At 49.8% G+C, this 14,600-nt stretch overlaps 1 protein-coding gene across 3 annotated transcripts in view; it reads left to right on the top strand.

Annotated features, from left to right (window-relative positions):
- ProRS-m (prolyl-tRNA synthetase 2-like protein, mitochondrial) overlaps nt 1–14,600 on the top strand; it is a 72,551-nt gene that overhangs the window by 31,667 nt on the left and 26,284 nt on the right. The window contains exon 1 of one of the 3 annotated variants that reach the window (XM_089558352.1): nt 11,438–11,742. The exons of the other annotated variants lie outside the window; for them this stretch is intronic. Within the exon in view, the coding sequence (XP_089414478.1) occupies nt 11,596–11,742 (147 nt within the window). The 5' untranslated portion in view covers nt 11,438–11,595. Of the gene's footprint in view, nt 1–11,437; nt 11,743–14,600 lie in introns of those variants that run through there. 3 annotated transcript variants of the gene reach the window in all.

The raw sequence follows: 14,600 nt of genomic DNA, 5'->3' as shown, positions 1-14,600 counted from the left end.
CGCAAGTCCTTTGCGCAGCTTCACGGCCCTACTGATGCCGCTGTTCGAGGCGGCGGAGTTCGTGGCAATAGGCGACTCCTCATACGCACCTGCATTCCTCAGCGCCTCCGACGACTTCAGCGCGTTGGTGGTGGAAGCGTGGCTCTCAACTACGGTCATAGGCGGGAAGGACCTTCGGAGACCCACCACTCTCTTTCTGCGAGTGCCCATGGATTAGCCTACTCTACCTACTTCGCCACCGCCCAGCCATCCTGTCGCAGCGGTGTAGTTTGTGCAGTGTTCGCGTGGCTATACTGACTCTCCCGCACCGGATTAATCGTGCCTTGATCTCGACTCTCACGCCTGACTGTGCCGCATGCGCGGTCTGCCGCACCATGGATGCAGCGCGCCACTGCACCAGCCTCGAGACGTCCCCCCTCCCGCCTAGCTTCAAGCAGTCTTATCCCCACACTTAGTCACAAGAAAAAACTCCCAGGATCGTTACGAGGATGTTTGAGCGTTCGCTGTGCTATGAGAAGGCGCAGGACAGAAGGCTGCGTTTAATTCATGGTTTCAGCTGTTGCAGCCTCCTATTTCATCCCTGGGTTTCCGTAGGCAGAGTTGTCAAGGTATGTTGGTTTATTTTATTTATTTATTTAAACATACTGCAGGGCCTTTTCGCACTTTTTTTTTATTTTCGCCTGGTAGAACTATTTTTTTTTCTGTTTTGATAACATGTCGCTGAAGCTTGTTCCGAGAGAGGGGGGTTTTAACTTGAAGAAAATCCATGACCTGAAACTGCGTGTCTGCAGCGTACGCTATCTCGCCTTTTGTTTTGTCATCCAAGTTGCTCTTTACGTACGTTTGCTTTTGAGTGTGCATATCTGCTTTTGTAGCCCTTAGAATACTTGTTTAAGGTGCATCAACTTCCAGTCCATGTTCTGTTTTACTTTCTTCAGTTTGCAGATTTTTCAGAGCTAGAGAAAAAGTGGCCATCATAGCACTACGGCATGGCGCCGTAGTGCTACGTACAAATTGTGTATTAAAAGGTGCCTACGTTTGCGTCTGCTGTTTGTATTCATTCAAATTTGCGCCGTTGACCGGAAGTTTTGTTCAGCACGGACTTTCAATTCGTCTGTATTGTTTTTCTTTGACTTGCATTTTGATTGTGGTGGTGTATAGTGCTGTCGCCGGTATGGACAATAGGCTACAAGTCCGTGCTAAGAGTACGGCTAGTAAACTGAAATGACTTCTGTGTGGTGCTGCTATTTGTTCTTATATATGGGCAAGATGGGGTGACTTTTTGAATTCATAATTTCCTTTGTGTGTAAAATGCTAGGACATTTCACAGTGCGAAACGGCCGAGCCAGCACGCATTCACACAAGTGGACAGGTGAATTACATCACCTGTAAAGTAAGTATGCACCTGAAATTTGGCAGATATGTGCGCTTGGATGCCTGCAGGCTGCATGAAAAAGGAGGAATAATTTTATTGAACCAGAGCCGAGAAATCGAGCATTAACCTTTTGGGGCTTTCCATGGGACGCACAACTTTTTGGACATCGCTAGTTGTGGGGACGTTTTTTGGATGTGTTCGGGAAAAATGAGCACCTCCTGGGGAGATTCCAAATGTCCCGATGGGTTATTTTTGGGAGATTTTGAGGAGGTTTTGTGTTTGTTGGGATGCAAATACCATTTCCCGAAATGAGATTTCGAGCTCTCGGCTATTCAACGACAGCTGGAAGTGTGCTGCAAATACGTTTAAAAGGACTGCCCGTTTGTTAGAATTGAAGTATACTTCGGATGTATTAATTTCATATTTACGAAAGTACAATTTTAATACATTGACAAGGTGCTAAAACTGCATAAATAATTATTCACGTATTTGAAAAGTGCTATTTTTGGCATATTTGAAGAATATATTTCGAATACCAAGAAGGGAAATGCGCAGAATATAACCAGCCCCTATATACGAGGTCTGTTAGAAAAGTATCCGACCTTTGGCCGTAGAAAAAAAACTTGCATAACTGGAACGTTGCAAACCTAGTCACCTTCAAAGTAGTCTACTTGGGACTCCACACACTTCTCCCAGCGGTGCTGCCACTGTGCGAAGTATTCCGAAAAGGCCCCTTTCGGAATGGAGTTTAGCTCAGCTGTCGTTGCAGCCATAATGTTCTTCCTTGTCTGAAATCGCGCTCCTTTCAATGGCCTTTTAATTTTGGGAACAAGCCAGAAGTCGCAGGGGCCATATCAGGACAGTAAGGAGTCTGTTGAACTACAGGAGTCTGGTTTTTCGGCAAAAAATCTGAATCGAGTGCGAGGAATGTGCGGGAGCATTGTCGCGATGGGTGCGCCAATTTCCTGTTGACCTCAGCTCCGGGTTCTTGCGCCTCACAGCATCACGTAGGCAACGGAGGACATCCCTGTAGTACTCTTTGGTCATTGTTTGACCCTGTGGAGTGCGTACTCGGGGTCTGCCACACAGAGGGTGTCAAAGAAAGCACTCAGCATCACTTTCACATTGCTGCGCACTTGGCGGGCCTTCTTAAGTCTTGGTGACGTGGAATGTTTCCACTGTGACGACTGGGATCTGGTTTCCGGGTCGTACCTCTACACCCAAGACTCGTCAGCAATGATTATGATATTGATGAAGTCGGGGTCACTGTTTGCGGAATCCAGCATGTCCTGTGAGACTTCAACACGAAGCTGATTTTGCTCCACCGTGAGCAGGATCGGCACGAATTTCGCCGCAACTCTCTCCATGGCCAAATCTTCGGTGATAATGGAATGTTCGGAAAAATTGCTCATGTCCACCTCTTCCTCAATTTCTCGGATAGTCACGCGACGGTCCCGCATCACCTTAGCGTTCAGTTCGGCAATGACCTGGTCATTTTGGCATGTTGATGGCCGATTGGAGCGTGGCTCGTTCTCCACCGATGTGCGGCCATCTTTAAATCAACTGTACCACTGCTTAATCTGTGTGCTGCTCATAGCATCGTCACCGAAAGCCGTCTGAATATTTCGAATGGTTTCCACTTGGCTGTCGCCCCAGTTTATGGCAAAATTTGATGCAGTAGCGCTGCTTCCTTCACTCCGCCATTTTCCTTGCAGTAAAAAACAGACGAGAGCACTGCGCACTGCCTCACTCAAATGCTGCGTCCCAGCGACTGACGCTATCGGCAGGCGGGAAAAAATTCGTGCATGCGCATGAAGGTTCAAGGTCGCCTGATGCAAGCGCGCTTGTTTCATATCCATCAGGTGTTCGCAAAAAAAAAAAAATAAAGTCGGATACTTTTCTAACAGACCTCGTATAGCGTTCATTGATTACGAGAAAGCATTCGACTCAGTAGAAACCTCAGCAGTCATGGAGGCATTACGGAATCAGGGTGTAGTAGAGTGTTATGAGAAAATATTGGAAGATATTTATAACGATTGCACAGCTACCATAGTTCTCCACAAAGTCAGCAATAAAATTTCAGTAAGGAAAGGTGTCAGGCAGGGAGACACGATCTCGCCTATGCTATTCACTGCCTGTTTCCAGGAGGTATTCCGGGACCTGAAATGGGAACAGTTGGGGATAAGAGTTAATGGAGTAAATTTGCGATTCGCTGATGACATTGCCTTGCTAAGTCACTCAGGACATGAACTGCAAAGCATGATCAATGAATTAGACACACAGAGCAGAACGGTGGGGCTAAAAATTAACATGCAGAAAACCAAAGTAATGTTCAACAGCCTAGCAAGGGAACAGCAGTTCGCAGTTGGTAGCCAGGTGCTGGAAGTAGTAAGAGAATATGTCTATTTAGGGCAGGTAGTGACAGCTGATCCAGATCATGAGAGGGAAATAACTAGAAGAATAAGAATGGGGTGGAGCGCATATGGCAGGCTATCTCAGATCATGAATGGCAGTTTACCAATATCCCTCAAGAGAAAAGTATACAACAGGTGTATCTTACCGGTACTCACCTATGGGGTAGAAACGTGGAGGCTAACAAAGAGCGAGCTATGGAAAGAAAAATGATAGGTGTAACGTTAAGAGATCGGAAGCGGGCGGAGTGGGTGAGAGAACAAACGCGCGTTAATGATATCTGTCGTGTCCGGTCGCTGTGTTGAATGCAGCGAAAGACGCACACGGTACTTTAAGACTTCGTTTATTTAAAGCCGATGAGGGTGCGACCAGCGTCGACCGAGGCAGGAGCCGAACTGGCCGCCCGAAGAAAGGAGGGAGTGGAGAAGCGTCCACGGCAGGGAGTGGCTTCCCAGAACAGGAGGAGGGTGCGGGGGCGCACCGTGGGGGGGCATCCGGCGACAGCGTGCGACGAGGGGCAAGCGGTCGTTAGGAGGAGGATTGAGTGGTCGTTAGGAGGAGGATGCGAGTAATCGTTAGGAGGAGGATGCGAACTGTCGTTAGGAGGAGGACGCGGGGGCGCACACACACAAAAGCAATAAGGGGACACAACACTTCCTTCCCCCTTAGAAAGTTGCCTGGTATCGTGCAGGGGGTCGGCGCTCACGCGTGGAGGCGCGCTGGCTTTGTGCGCTCGGGGGAGAAACACTTGTAGGCTGGCTGTTGTTCGCTGTGTCTCCTGGGTCTGTCCTGGGCGAAGTCTCTTCTTCCGGGAAGAGGTGCCAGGCTATGTGGGAAAATGGTGCACGTGTTCTCTCCGCTGGCGGACAGCTCTCAGACGGCGTCGTAAATCTACGCAGCTGGTTGAGATGTCGGCGTGCTACTGTGCCATGTATGTTGACGAGCCAAGAGCGCAGGCCTATGCGTCTGACAATTGTAGCTTCCTCCCAGCGTGGCTTTTTCAGAAACTGTCGGGCGAGGACGCGCTGCCCCTCATTAAGCGTGCCGCAGCGCGGAATTGCTTTTTCTTCCCGGAACGTCTCTGCCTTTGGCTCGGGGAGGATGGCTGTGAGCTGGGTTCGCATTTCACGCTCGAACATCATTTTCGAGGGGGTCTCGCCTGTTGTGCTCTGAACCGTCGTGTGCTGCTTGAAGAGAAAGCGCGCAAGGCGGCGCTGCAGCGAGCCTGTCTGATCTCTTTCAAGGGCGCGTTTTAGCTCGGCTACGTAGCGCTCGGCTTGTCCGTTTGTCGCTGGGTGGTAGGGGGCCGATGTAACTGATGAGATCCCGTTGTCGCGATAAAACTTGAGGATCTCCGCAGACACAAACGGTGTTCCGTTGTCCGACACTACCTTGCGCGGCAGGCCGAACGTTGCAAATAGTGATCGGAGGTTGTCAATGACTGCTGCCGAAGTCGTCTGTCCCATTTGCCTTATCTCAAGCCACTTTGTGTAGGCATCTACGACCACAAGGAAAGTGCAGCCCTCAATTGGTCCTGCAAAATCAATGTGCAGTGTGTGCCATGGTGTGTCTGGCTTTTCCCATTCTGGGACAGGAGCTTTCGGCGGGGCGCTCCGGCTGCTCTGGCAAGGCTTGCATTCTCGCACCACTGTTTCGATGTCGTTGTCAATGCCAGGCCACCACATGTAGCTTCTGGCACACTTTTTCATTGCAACGATGCCCCGATGTCCGGCGTGGATGAGAGACATAGCTTGTGCGCGTAGTTCTCTCGGCATCACAACTCGGGACCCAAATATGATGCAGCCGCGATGGGTGCTCAACTCTGTAGCTCGCCTGCGGTAAGCGTCGAAGTTGTCCCCTTTGAGTTTATGCACGTTGCCTTGTTGAACAGCTGTGTAAACTAGCCGGAGAGCTGCGCACTTCTGCGTAGATGCTGCAACTGTGCCTGCTGTAAGCGGAGGTTCTGGCAGTGCTTCGAACATCAGAACGTCTCCTGGTGGAAATGGTTCGTCAACAGTTGCGTCTAGTGGCAGACGGCTTAGCGCATCGGCGTTTTGATGTTTGCCGCATATCATCACGCCTAGTGGAGAAAACCAGTTTCTCCCTAGAAGGCTTGATCCTGTGCCCTTCACAACAAGCAGAGGTAGCGTATGGGTCTGGCCGTTGTAGTTAACCTGCACGTTGGCAGAGCCCAATAGTGGCAGATTCTGTCCTGACCACGTTCGCAGGTGCGTGTCGTCTTGTTGCAGGGCGGGTGCGTCAGATGGCCATGAAGTTCGGAACGTGTCCTCACTGATCAGAGTACAGGCTGCGCCGGAGTCCACCTCGAACTTAATCAGCTGGTGATGTACGCTTACTTCTGTAAAAATCTTCGGTCGCGTGCCGAGATTCATGGTGTTCAGGTCGTACAACACAGATGGTGTTGCTGATGTTGCTCCATGGAGATCAGATAGCGGCGTATTCTCTGAGGCGTTGACGCTGTGATTAGGCTGGGAAGGTGACTTTATCTTGGCAAGTCTCCGTTTCGTAATGCATGCTCTTTCGATATGCCCTCGCTTGTGGCAAAAATTACACGTGGCTGACTGGAATCGACATCCCTGGGGGTTGTGTTGGTCGTCACACCGCCAGCAGCGTTGTGCCTTTTTGACCGATTTTACAACAACAGAAGGCTTGCGCACCTGGTTGCTTGTCTGGTGTACCGGCTCGGTGTTCCGGCGAATCCCTCTCTGCTGGTGACCGGCGCTCTCCGCTCGAACGGCGATGTCGTAAGCTTTGCTGAATGTGAGGTCCTTCTCAGCGAACAGGCGCTGCTGCAGTGACTCGTCACTCAGTCCGCACACAAATCTGTCGCGTAACATCACGTCCAAGGGAAGCATGGTGGTGTTAGCAGAAGAAGCTGCGTCTCCCTCCTGCCCGGTAGCTGTTGTCGACAGCGTTCCAAAATTGCAGTCGGCAGCGAGCTTCTTGAGCGCGGCTACGTAGGCGCTCACAGTTTCTCCTCCCAGTTGATCTCGTCGTTGGAAGCGAGCCCGGCTGTAGACCTCGGATGGCCTTGGGTCGTAGTGCTTTTGCAGCGCTTTTACGATGTCGTCGTAAGATACTGCCGCTGGTGTGCTTGGCTGAATAAGGGCGCAGACAGTATCGTAGGTCTGCTCCTCGCACAGCGTCAGCAGGTTGGCCCTCTTCAAGGCTGGGTCTGTGATGTTGTTAGCTTCAAAGTAGAACTGAAGGCGTCCAACCCACGATGACCACGATGAGCCGTTGAACTCTGGTATCTGATGGGGAAACCCTCGCGTAGCCATGGCTTGTCAATAGCGTTGCGTAGCGCGGGTCGAATCCACTTTCTCGTCGCCACTGTCGTGTCCGGTCGCTGTGTTGAATGCAGCGAAAGACGCACACGGTACTTTAAGACTTCGTTTATTTAAAGCCGATGAGGGTGCGACCAGCGTCGACCGAGGCAGGAGCCGAACTGGCCGCCCGAAGAAAGGAGGGAGTGGAGAAGCGTCCACGGCAGGGAGTGGCTTCCCAGAACAGGAGGAGGGTGGGGGGGCGCACCGTGGGGGGGCATCCGGCGACAGCGTGCGACGAGGGGCAAGCGGTCGTTAGGAGGAGGATTGAGTGGTCGTTAGGAGGAGGATGCGAGTAATCGTTAGGAGGAGGATGCGAACTGTCGTTAGGAGGAGGACGCGGGCCCGGGGCGCACACACACAAAAGCAATAAGGGGACACAACAATATCCTATAGTTGAAATCAAGAGGAAGAAGTGGGCTTGGGCAGGGCATGTAATGCGAAGTCAAGATAAGCGCTGGTTCATAAGGGTAACGGAGTGGATTCCAAAAGAAGGCAAACGTAGCAGGGGGCGGCAGAAAATCAGGTGGGCGCATGAGATTAAGAAATTTGCGGGAATATGGTGGCCGCGCCTGGCGAAGGACAGGGTTAATTGGAGAGACATGGGAGAGGCATTTGCCCTGCAGTGGGCGTAGTCAGGCTGATGATGATGATGATGATGACCAAGAATGAGATTACAGGAACGTATTTTCTACATACTTTCAGTGCATTCATGAATACAAAATATGTTTAAAATACAATTTAAGTAGCCCACCGTATATTCCAAAGGAATTAGTTTTGTAATGCTACATGCGTGATGTGAGCCAATTAAATCCAGTGGCACAACCTGCAAGCGAGAAGAAAGGATTTTTGCAAATATTTTATAGTCTACATTACACAGTTAAATTACACGGTATACCCTTTAATAGACCTCAACTGGCTCTTATCTGTGCTTTTCGGAATGAGCATGGTATGACCAGCGCCAAAAGTGGGCGGTAAACAGCCACATCGTAAGCAACTCTGAAGACTTCCAACAAGACAAGCGCCAAGCAAGGCGAAAACGTTTTGTAGACTTAACCACTCAAATCCATCCGAGCCAGGAGACTTCTGCCCCTGCAAAGCGGAAATAGCCAGTTTGACTTCATCCAAGCAAAGCGGACCCTCGATTATACCTCACTGCTCTTCGCCAAGTTGAGGAAACGCATCATAGAAGCGAATGAAGTCTGACTCACGATCTCCCAAAAGACGCACATAACAGCCATAAAAAGCCACGAGAATCCCCGGTGTGTCACTATGAGTATTTCCACTGTATTGAATCTCTGATACCTCCTTTGCAAGAGCATCCTGCCTTTCATTACTTGATGCCCTACGAGATGGTTTCTCTTCAAGGAACCTACGCGTCCTAGATCTAATTAAGGCCCCCTGATATTTTTCTGTGATAAACTGCTGCAACTGTGGTTTGATATTGTTTATTTCATCAACTTAAGCCCCCGGATGAATTCTTTCTTGCTCATGCAGGTCATTTAAGGTACGTCCAAGCTCACGTAGGTGATGACGCTTCAGAAATGCGGTTCTTGCTTACGCTTCGATTCCCAAACCTTTAGCCACCTGCTTGAATAGATCCCACTCCTGAAGGGCCGAAAGATCCCCACGTGCCCGTGTATCTTTCAAACAACGGCACGCTGATAAATTTCATCTGTCAGGAGATAATTACTGAGCTTCCAGAGCTTCCACCGAGGCTGCACCTTCCTATCTGAGCGGACACTATGCAATGATCACCAAAGAAAATCGGCCGTACCCAGATGCCATGCGCATTAGACGTAGTACAGCAGAAACATAGATCTTGTCTAGCCGAGCGCTTGAGGAAGATTGGAAATGCGTGAAACGAACACTATCGCATTTTTGTCGCCCAATGTCAACAAGGTTGTGTTCACAGAGCAAATTATAGTTAACAGACTAGGGTCCTTACGCACAAGCAGCACTGATCGGTCCTCATCATTGTAAACACAATTGAAATCACCAAGCAATATGATTTTGCGATCCGTGAACAGAACGTTATCCAACGACATAATATCCCTCTCTCGTTGATTAACAGGCGCATACACCCACCCAAATTATCCGCCACTCTTCACCTGAAATAGCAAGCTCACAGCATATAAGGCGCCCCTCACCGTCAAAACAATACGAGAGGTCGTAAATATCCAATCTGTTGTTCAGGAAGAGCAAACATCCTCCAGAGAGGCCTTTCGGGTTGCTCGTTGGTTCGAACTGAATAAAAGGTGGACCTAGTGAATGCGTTGTGGTCTACTTCGTGCAGTTTCTTTGTGTACTGATGTGTACATGAGCAGTTATGAGTATGTGAATTTGAAACGGGACTCGATAACAACCGCGTTCTACTGTATAAATGATTTCAATTGACTTATGGCAACGCTGTGCATATGTTGAACCCCGCCGCGGTGGCTCAGTGGTTACGGCGCTCGGCTGCTGACCCGAAAGGCGCGGGTTCGATCCCGGCCGCGGCGGCCGATATTCGATGAAGGCGAAATTCTAGAGGCCCGTGTGCTGTGCGAACGCCAGGTGGTCGAAATTTCCGGAGCCCTTCACTACGGCGTCCCTCATAGTCTGAGTTGCTTTGGGACGTTGGGACGCCCCTATTTGAACGTGAAGTGGCGATACCACCTGACCCAAGGAAGAGCGAACTTTAAGGCGCCTGCAGACAGGTACTCTGTCCTGCAATCTTAAAGCATTACGATCCAAACACGGATGGGCGATGCCCGCACTGTGGGGAGACCTGTGATATCTTCCACATGGTGTGGGCATGTACTCAAAATCCCCACCTCCCCCCTTCCCCTACCCCTTCCAGAGAGGCATGGGAGACTGCCCTCCTCAACTGCTCTTCGCTTGAGTCCCAAAGGGCTCTGGTGAAACGGGCGAGAGACGGGGCATTGTCATGCGGTGTCCCGGACTAGGGACGCCGACCATGTAGCGGGGCCACTCTGTGGCTCCCAAACTCTATTTCAACAATTAAAAGTTTTCACCACCACCACCACCAACATTCAAAATCTATAAATTGGTAAATTGGTTTTTGAGGAAAGGAAATGGCGCAGTATCTGTCTCACATATATCGGCGGACACCTGAACCGCGCCGTAAGGGAAGGGAGGAAGGTGGGAGTGAAAGACGGAAGAGAGAAAGAGGTGCCGTAGTGGAGGTCTCCGGAAAAAGCTAGAAACTTTGCATCCCCGCTCTGGAGGAGCTGGACAGGAGGTGACACGAGGGAGGATGCGGAGGTGTGCGAGTTCTGCGGGCATCCCGTATACACTCGAACAAAGATGCCCCAGTGCCCCAGGATATGGCAGAATTAATAATGCAGAGGGATGGGAGACCATACTCAGAAGTGCCGACCTTAGCATACAACGATACGCTACCCGCCTGGCAGCAGAAGCTGCGCGACTATATCGTTGCTAGTCTTCCAGCTGCGACGCTGCCCCTCCCCGGACGCCTGCATGCGGACCCGGAGGGGCACGGGTCTTCTTCTGGCGGAAATAAAGTTTCTTCATCATCATCCGGAAAAATTTCGACCACCTGGGGATCTTTAACGTGCACTGACATCGCACAGCACACGGGCGCCTCATGCGTTTCGCCTCCATCGAAACGCGGCCGCCGCGGTCGGGTTCGAACCAGAGTACTCCGGCTCGGTAGACGAGCGCCCTACCACTGAGCCACCGCGGCGGGCAAGACCTATCTTTCCAGTTTTGAAGCGAAAAGCTTCACTACGAGGGTCGGTGGTGGTGGTTGAAACATTTATTGCCAAGTAATGCAGAGGTGGCAAACCCTGCCTTCCCCTTACGTGGCACGAGGCAACCCTTAGGGGGCTGCCCTTAAAGGGCAAAGAGTCCTTGGAGGGCTATCCGCTTCAAGGCGTCGGTAATTATCCGGCGCTGGACAGCAGCAGCGAAGCTGGCGAGGAGAGTCTCCCAGTATGACTCCGCCGTGGTTGGGGATGGCGGGTGTGGGAATTTAGGGCATGTGAGTGTGAGAAGGATTTCGGAGCCAAACGGCCAAACTTCGCAAGACCCCCCCCCCCCCCCCCCCCTCTCTCTCTCTCGATCATCAGGCTGTCATTCCGCATTTGACGAGGAAGCGAGCTGTACGGACGTTCCCACTGCGCTCAGCATGTTAACAAATGACCCAGACACTCAAGAAAACGGCGAAACGTCTTTACCGGACGATTTTACGAGGCTGGATGTAAACGAAAGCGCGCGCGCAAACGACGTTGGATCGGACCGGATTGGCTTTCAACTTGGCCGCAGCTTGCGGCTAGCCAAGCTAAGCCATGCCGCATGTTACTTATGGCGCGTGTTCACATGTCTCCATGCGCAAGCTAGCAGACAGCTTTTCAAGTGATCCCGCTCTTTTATGCTTCGTAGACTAGAGTTGGAGTATACTGTTCCGAGTGCTTCAACTTATCCCGAAGTCGTAACATGCTACCGAGGAGATCTGTGTGGTGTTTACGGGCCTTTCACGCGAGTGCGACGGGCCCTGAAACGTTCGTCCGGTGTTCCCGGTTGCTACAGCCCAGTACGTTCACGAAATCCGATGCAAAGCTAGCGCTTTGCAAGAGCCAAAAGGTGGGAAAATGTTGACTACTAAGAAATGCTGCTTGTTTACATCTAACGTTGACGCTGGGTTGACTGTTCCGTCGATGTGGTGAATTCGAAAGAACGGTATCGAGAAAGAACGATCGAGGCCAATGAGAGTCACAGTACAAGTTCCAGACGAAGGCTTGAATCAGTGCCAGCATGTCGTTTAAATACCGAGTGATAGGTTTAAATACCGAGTGATATGAATGCATACGCACCGCTGGCCCGCCAAAAGACGATTTAGATAGCCGAAGTGCGAAGAGTTTGGATGGTTTGTTGAAAAGGCACACACAGGTTGTAAAAACAACACAGTATCGCTCATGTATACGAGCAGAACCGTGACCGAAGCAACAAAATTGTTTGGCACATATGCAAAAACAATAAGAAAGGAAACATCAATATAGTAGTGGTTAAGCCATATATGCACACAACAAAACTTTTCTCTCTTAATGACCGACAAGATTACCGGACATGCATGGACTGGGTCTAAGGAAGAACTTGGCGTTCTCGCAGGCTTCTTGGCATGCAGCACGTGTATGAGTGATGCAGTCTGCATATGTACGCGTGACCTGAGCAGTTTATTTATTTATTTTATTTACATGATACTGCAGACCTTTTTGGTCCAAGCAGGAAGGGAAAAAGCAAATTACAAGAAATGGTTACAGTGCATTGAACAAATAGCAGCTTACGATACACATGTTTAAAATTCATGCATGTAGATATAAAAGCACTCCGAGATACATCTTCGTCGGATCTAAAATAATTGCAAATGCATGTTTTCGGTTCCAGGCTGTGCTCCCAGCTAGCCACAAAAAGTAAGCTTTTGTTCGGCTACCGTTTTCCGTAAATTTTTTCATCCCTGCACAGTCATTGGAAGAATGTACCCTAAACACATATGCTTGCATAGAGCTCGTGAACAGCGTGTTACAAAGCAAAGAAAGTGAAATCCGAATACATATGTTGCTGGGTTCGGAGTACTGTGCTTGTGTCTGTATGGCGCAGTCACATTGATTTTAAGTATTGATGAACACTATGCCGATTCAGAAAGATGTTGACTGTCGTTGATATTTTTTTAAAATCTCAGTGTCAATTCCGCTGAAAATAATCGTGTTTGAAACGCACTTGCAAAGCATGCTCACGAGCGCAGTCGCAGTGTCGATTGGTTGGTTGGTTTATGGGGTTTAACGTCCCAAAGCGACTAAGGCTATGAGAGACGCCGTAGTGGAGGGCTCCGGAAATTTCGACCACCTGGGGTTCTTTAACGTGCACTGACATCGCACAGTACACAGGCCTCGAATTTCTCCTCCAAAGAAATTCAGCCGCCGCGGCCGGGATCGAACCCGCGTCTTTCGGGCCAGCAGCCGAGCACCATAGCCACTGAGCCACCGCAGCGGCGCAGTGTCAATTGGGACAATCAGACTGTTATTTGCCGAGAGTTGGGACCAGAATGCCATTGTACTTCTCGAGTATTTATGTACACAATCAGCGCCTAACATATATATATATATATACTAGAGCTATGCAGCCATGCCGCACACTTACCCACTCATTACTTCAGCTCGCACATTTGATTAGATGACAGTCCTGTATTTGATTCATCATCAACAAGAGACTCATACAGGTTCCAGAACACCACACGGCGTCCTTTTGACTAGATAAGTGGTAGCAGTTCGCACTTCACTTCCCTTGAGCTTTGGTAGGGAACTCAAGAACACAAATCTGACCTCTACCCCTTGTACAACTACTCAGTGGTACTAACTGCATGGTGTAGAGGGAATGTAAACCACTTTATGAACACCACATGGGACATTCAAAGCCATTCTCGATCCTTTGTTGTAAGCAGCCCTTCATCTCATCCCTGTTGTGATCAACACATAACAAAATGAACAAGGGCCGAGTGGGAGCCACTGAAGCAGCGAACCAGGCTCCCAGTCGTCCCTTGCTCATTTTTTTATGTGTTTTCGCTCTAAATAAATTGGTAAATTGGTTTTTGAGGAAAGGAAATGGCGCAGTATCTGTCTCACATATCTCGGCGGACACCTGAACCATGCCATAAGGGAAGGGAGGAAGGCGGGAGTGAAAGAAGAAAGAGAGAAAGAGGTGCCGTAGTGGAGAGTAGTGGAGGTCTCCGGAATAATTTTGACCACCTGGGGATCTTTAACGTGCACTGACATCGCACAGCACACGGGCGCCTCTTGCGTTTCGCCTCCATCGAAACACGGCCGCATGTTGTGATCAGTGATCATTCTGTGGTCACGTTTAGTCGCAGGTCTATACACAAGGGTAGGGGCCATGCTTTCTGTTCTTGGAGGACCTGGGTCTTTGGGACCGAAACACTGTCAACATTCATGTTTTCAGCCTTCTCATTTTCTTGATCCTTAGGAGGGTGTCGAACTGGGACTAGAAATCGAACAGCACGGCTCTGGATATATTCGTTGTTCGTGGTGAAGTATGGACTAGCATGGTCGAAGTCTCAAGTTGGCTGCAGTTTATTCGTTATTAGGCTGAGTTAGAGTGGTTTAGGGAAGTTTTCTTACGTTTATGGGTACTTGTTCGGAGTTGTGCTTGAGAATTGTGAGTTCGCGATTAGCAGATGCTACATTAGTGTCAATATAGTGATGCCATGTGAGGTGAAAATGATGGTGCACCTCAGGGTACCTCTGCTTAGTCGTAAGTTTGACACTACTGTTGTGAATAAAATAAGAAAAATGTGAATTGGGAGGTTTATTGCTCCGAAGCAACACATGGACTATGAGAAATGCTGTAGTGAAGAGTTCTGGATTAATTTAGACCACCTGGGGTTCTCTAAGGTGTGCTGATATCACACAGCACATGGGTGCTTTTGT

This window comes from Amblyomma mixtum, chromosome 8 (assembly GCF_055824585.1).
Source record: "Amblyomma mixtum isolate Tamu chromosome 8, ASM5582458v1, whole genome shotgun sequence".
Lineage (NCBI taxonomy): Eukaryota > Metazoa > Arthropoda > Arachnida > Ixodida > Ixodidae > Amblyomma > Amblyomma mixtum.
The sequence above is the reverse complement of the archived record's forward strand: the minus strand, read 5'-3'. Positions and strand labels throughout refer to the sequence as shown.